Source organism: Mycetomoellerius zeteki, unplaced genomic scaffold (assembly GCF_001594055.1).
Source record: "Mycetomoellerius zeteki isolate Tzet28-1 unplaced genomic scaffold, Tzet1.0 scaffold31, whole genome shotgun sequence".
Classification (NCBI taxonomy): domain Eukaryota; kingdom Metazoa; phylum Arthropoda; class Insecta; order Hymenoptera; family Formicidae; genus Mycetomoellerius; species Mycetomoellerius zeteki.
Window position 1 is genome coordinate 2,264,342 of NW_017257294.1, and position 6,189 is coordinate 2,270,530.

General features: G+C 36.4%; 1 protein-coding gene across 1 annotated transcript; it reads left to right on the forward strand.

Moving 5' to 3' along the window:
• Nucleotides 1–245: 245 nt before the first annotated feature.
• Nucleotides 246–3,808, forward strand: Adk2 (Adenosine kinase 2). The gene is made up of 5 exons (XM_018451065.1): nt 246–692; nt 1,601–1,808; nt 2,186–2,461; nt 2,542–2,950; nt 3,436–3,808. The coding sequence occupies exons 1-5, from the start codon at nt 676–678 to the stop codon at nt 3,561–3,563; spliced, it is 1,038 nt and encodes a 345-aa protein (XP_018306567.1). The 5' UTR covers nt 246–675; the 3' UTR covers nt 3,564–3,808.
• The last annotated feature ends 2,381 nt before the right edge of the window (nt 3,809–6,189 follow it).

The window sequence follows — 6,189 nt, forward strand, 5'->3', positions numbered from 1 at the left end:
AGAATAAGAAAAAGATGAAGAGTAAGTCCAACAGAGATCAAGTTAATTTATTTTTCATAGAAACAAGCAAAGCTGTTTCACTTTTCCGAGCTAAACTAAGATAATACATCCCAAGGAACACACAAAGAGGCAGCAAAAAATCTAAATGACTATTTTGAATCTCAATGTCGATAGTCAAATTTTGTAAAAATCATTTGGATTTTAATGATGTTGAAGTAAAGTCATTCTGACTCTCCTGACTTAGTTAACTTAGTATGTTCCTTGGATCTAAATATAGAGTATAGAGGAATAATAATCTTAAGATTCGAGTGAGTATGTGAGAAGCGATTTACAATATTTACAAACGTTAACAGTCTTTGAAAGTATCGTTGAATGTTTTAAATTAGCATAGACTGCTTAGTTACGATCTGATTATACGGTTCTTAACATGGTTCTTTCATCCCTCCCCTCGATAAGTCATCGCTATGACATAGAGATAATAATTATCCTGAGTTAGAGCGACTTCTTCAATAATAGCCGCGAGTCGATACCATTGGATACTTTGCGTTTCCAAGCGCAAGAAGCGGCACAGCGGTGAGCTGAAGGCGTCGGTGGCGCGCCTTGCGATCGTAGCAGACCGTCCCATCCTTGGCGTGTCTTTCCTCGTAATCGCTCGAAAACTATAATCGCGCGGAAATGGCTGAGGACTTACGGTAAGTGGAACATCTAGTTTCTCACGATTCTAATTTTTTTTTTCTCTATCTCGAGAGACGTCTATCGAGCAGCCCAGTCGCGTTTTTACCTCCTCTTCAGAGGTTATGAGTCAGGATTTATTACGCGACAAGGTTAAGTTCGACATGCTACATGTATGTACTCCACTACTCCCGGCGATCGTCGGTGACAATCAATTCGCTGTCGAAAAGAAAGGATTGTCTGCAAAGAATGGTGCATATATTATAATTTTTGTTTGAATCATAAAAATTGCACGAACGATTAACGACGTCAGACTCGTGGAAATTTTAGTCGCGTGAGTCGCGTCTGGCGAGAGGAAAGATACAGGTTATGTAATCTTCGGTAATCTTCAAGGTCGATTCTCATAGGCGCGATTCGTCACCGAGTTCGATGCGGCTGCTTCAAAATGGCATCGCAATACGAAATTGCCATATGCGTTTTTATTATTTTCTCAATAATATCGCTTTTCTTATCGAGCTATTATCGAACTGATTCGAAGATAATGAATTGCTTGTCATTATCTCATCGCCGTTCCTCAGGAAATTTTTTTTTATTAATGAAATTGCGCAAAGCATATCTAGGATTGGTTTCCTTGAAAATTTAAATACCCGTTTTTATCAATATAGATCAACTTTAATCTCTGTTCAATTTACTCTTTCTATTCTAATGTCTATTTCTACCAATGTAAATTAATTTTAATCTTGGTTTTTAATTTACTTTATATCTTTTTCTGATTTTAAGAATTAGAAAAGCATAAAGAGTAAGTTAAACTGAAATTAAAATTAAACTATACATTGATAGAAACGGGCATAAGTTGTAGACTGATCTATAGACTTCATCTATGATAGATGAAAATGGTATGGAAAATTTTATCGAATGAACATTTCAGAGAAGGATTGCTGCTGGGCATGGGAAATCCTCTCCTGGATATTTCAGCATACGTAGATCATGACTTGTTGCAAAAATATGATCTGAAGTCCAACAATGCCATTCTCGCCGAAGAAAAGCACAAGCCTTTATATGAGGAACTGATTGACTTATACAATGCTGAATTTACTGCGGGTGGATCTGTGCAAAATACTATGAGAGTTGCGCAAGTAGGTAGAATCTACACAGAAAATTGTTATTCACTCTCTAAAACTTTCCAGAATAAATCTCATTCTTAAACATTGAAAATTAAGTCACTCTTAAAAAAGACTGACTCAATTTTCACTCTTTAGGATGAGCTTTCACCAAAGAATTTAGAGGTGCCAAATTTATTTATAAATTTGAATGATAAAAGAAAAAAATCTTAAATTTATTTCTACTGATGTAGATAATTTTAATCTTATCTTGGTTTAATTTACTCTTCATCTTTTTCTAATTTTTAGAATTAGAAAAAAATAAAAAGTCAGTTAAACTGAGATTATAGTTAATCTACATTGGTAAAAATGGGCAAAAATCATACTACAAATAATCGACGTTCGTATTACAGTGGTTCCTGCAAAAACCAAAAATTACCACATACATGGGCTGTGTCGGCAAAGACAAATATTCCAAGATTCTGGAGGATAAGGCAACGGCGGATGGCTTAAATGTTCGCTATCAATACACCGATCAGGAACCGACTGGGACGTGCGCGGTGCTCATTACGGGGAAAGAACGCTCCCTATGCGCCAATTTGGCAGCGGCAAATTGCTTTTCACATTCACACATCGAAAAGCCAGAAAACAAGCATCTGATAGATGTCGCGAGATACATCTACATATCGGTAAACGCAAAGATTTTCTAATAAGTATATGAAAGAGCGAATCAGTAAAATATCATGAAATTCGTTATTCTGTATCTCAGGGATTTTTCTTAACGGTCAGTCCCGAATCCATACAAACGGTAGCCAAACATGCTTACGAAAACGAAAAAATGTTCATGATGAATCTCAGCGCACCGTTTCTATGCGAGTACTTCCAAAAACCGATGCTAGCGGCGTTTCCCTACGTGGACGTCTTATTCGGGAACGAGACGGAAGCGGACACGTTTGCAAAGGTCAATAATCTTAACGTAACGGATAGAAGACAGATCGCGCAGAAGATATCGGAAATGGATAAGATAAATAACAAGAGGAAAAGGATCGTCGTGATAACACAGGGTACTGATGCAGTGCTTTTAGCCAAGGATGGCACTGTGACGGAGTATCCCGTTATAAAACTGCCAGAGGAGAAAATTGTAGATACTAATGCCGCCGGGGATGCTTTTGTCGGTGGTGAGTACGGATCTGTCGCTGTTATAATAGCAAGTATTTGCGTAATTAATAACTTTATTGAGATACATATAGCAATGATAACTTTATTGAGATTCTTCTTAATTTTCTTGTTCTTAATTTTATTGCTCGTGGCCGAGCGTGACTTCTCTCATATGCCGGTGGTACACACGTACACAGTCATATGGGACCTACAGTTTAACGTCGATTCCGAACAATGAAATTTTGTTAGAGAAGCGTTCTTGGCAAAGCTACTCTCGGCGGGTTGCCGCTTCCTTCCGAGAGGAGATACGAGCGTATGAAAATATTTTGATTGTACCGAGAGTCGAACCTAGGATCTCTAGCATAACAGATCGGTACGCTATCTACTTTGCCACGCTCGCTCTCTCATAGTATATTATTGAAATACAATAACAATAAAAGAGACTACATAAAAAGAAAACTAATTGAAAGCTTAACTTTTATGTCGACTGGATAAATTGTTTCAGGTTTTCTATCACAACTTATACAAGGTAAAAGCATAGACACGTGTATAAAATGCGGCATTTGGGCAGCGACGCAGATCGTGCAGAAGTTCGGATGTACTTACGAGGGAAAGCCGAACTTCCAGTCTTGATTGGCGCCAATGTGGTAGCGGATATAAATCGTGTACTTAATAGATATCTTAATAATTTTTTTTTACCTTGAATTTATCCCTATCTTTTTTACCTTTTGAACTTTACATTACGAGTGGAATTTGAGGTACACACACAAGATTATAAAAATATTTGTATTATTAAAATTCAACAAAACATCTATTTTGCTAATCTAAGCGCATTGGACCGACGGCATAATTTCGGGGAAAGAAAAAGAAATCAATAAATTCTTGTTGAATTAATGAGATCATAAATCATTTTACAGGGCTGCGAAATTGATATCCATTTCTACCATTTCAAATATAATTAATGGTGAATTCGGACACTCGCACTATATTGGATTAATACACATTAAAGACTGCTTTATACAAAGTAATCCCTGAATCAATGATAATATAATTAACTTTAACATTTAATGGGCAGCTTGATGACTTTTTTTACCAAATTTGATTTATTTTTCAATATATATTCTCCTTTTAAAAAGTCACTGACTGCCTACATATATATTCTGTCAATAGTATCATTATTAAGTATTTAATCCTTTAAAATATCCATATGCTTTTGCATTTAATTTTGCTATTTTCATACATTCAGCAGCTCTTACAATCGTTAGTATACACTAATCTAGTGTAATGCAAGTGATCGAATTCGCTATACCTTAATCTCATTGTCAGTTCGACTCTTCATCCTCTAGTTTTAAGAATTAGAAAAAGATGAAGCGTAATCTTGTGAACCAAGATTAAAATTTAATCTACATCGATAGAAACCTAAAATCGTTTCACGAGTGTTCGCTCAGAGACGTGAACTGCGCAGAATTTCTCCCTCGCGCATACTTACATCGCCGTACGTTAATTTACATACTGTCGGGGAAAATCAATACAATCACCGAGGTATGTAGATATTATACCGAGAATTTGCCGGTTAGCTTCGCATACGCGGCCGCTGGACGGGCGATACCGTCCGGGAGTGTAGGGTATTCAATTATGCGAGACGCTGCACGCGTGCGTCGTGCGCGGTGCGATATGCGGCCGAACTGCGGAGTTTGGAGCGGGACGGAGACGTATCGAGCGGGCAAGGGAAAAAGAGAGAGAGATAGAGAGAGAGAATGAGATGGCGAGCAGGCGGGACGGTTCTTAAAAAAAAAAATCAATAATCTCATTACGAAATTGCATTGGACATGCTGTGCGTTTTGCATATAAACAGAAGTAACGCGCGTCACACTCGCTGCACCGGGCAGTGTCGTATTAATCCAGCACCTTCCTCCGTCGTATACATAGCACCTTTCGGTGAAACGAGTTTACGACGATCGCGATAATAGTGTACGGTTTGCTTCTGGAACAATCGTGCTCCCTCGCTTCTTTTACGAATAAAGAAATACAGAGGTACAAGTTAGATTAATGTTAGATCGACGTGAAGGATCTGTCGCTTTTGCGTGACCGTCTTAAATTAAGTTATCGATTTTCATTTACGATAAATATATCCACGCGTATTTTATACAAGAGGAACTTTCCGCATCGAAACCTAGCAGCATGTAAATTTGTTCGTTCGTTCGTTCGTTCATTTTTCTCAGAAAATTTTATTTTCTTCAGATTCCCAGGTAGAACGTTATAGTCATAATTATGTCATAATAATATCACGCGACGTCATTTTTCATTTAAAAATAAATTTATGTAGGTAATAAATAAGATCATGATGACATCTTTATGATATTATCATGACTCGTATATTCTACTTAAGTTGTCATTTTATATCAATTTCTACTAGTGTAGATTAATTTTAATCTCGACCTCATTTACTTTTTTCTTTTTCTAGTTCTAAGAAAATTCTGAAAGTTTTAAGAAAATCTGAAGAAAAATACAGAGTAAATTAAACTGATATTAAAATTAAAAGTCTGTTTTTAAGATCTCGATTCTATCAATGAAAAATTAATCTCGATTCACAACTTGCTCTTTTCTAATTCTTATGAATAATTAGGCCTGTTTTCTTTTTGGTAGAACTTTTGCACCGGTTCATATTTCTTTCTTTTCTCTTCAGGAAGAAAGATGAGCTGGTTCAGCCAAAAAGAACAGGCTTATTAATTGAACCAAGATTAAAATTAAACTTTATTAGTAGAAACAGGCATTAGCTTCTTGCACAGTTCATTTTTTTCCTTTTTCTCTCCAATGTGAAAAAAAGAAAAAAAGATGAACTGTGCAAGTTCATCTAAAGAAGTTCAGCCAAAAAAACAAGCTTTACTCTACATTGATGGCAGTAGGTATGTATCAATTGCACACGAGCCAATTGCGCAACAGCCAATCACAGCGCTAGAAAAAGAAATAAAAAAAAACTCCCTTCGCAGAATCGCTGTGATTGGCAGTGTGCAAGTGAACCACTCCTGATAGCAATATTTTTCTGTGTTCAGCAGAGAAAGCTTTTGTAAAATTCTTTAATATAATTGATCTTGCCTTTTTTCCTCATTGGATCTAAATATATAAACTAATCATATTGAAGAATTTTATGACAATTGCAAAGCTCCCTTCTTTGCTAGGGGTCGATTATGTATCTCGAAATAAGGTGAAAATTACAAAAGTGAGCAAATTCACTAGAATACTCATAATTTAATTGGTC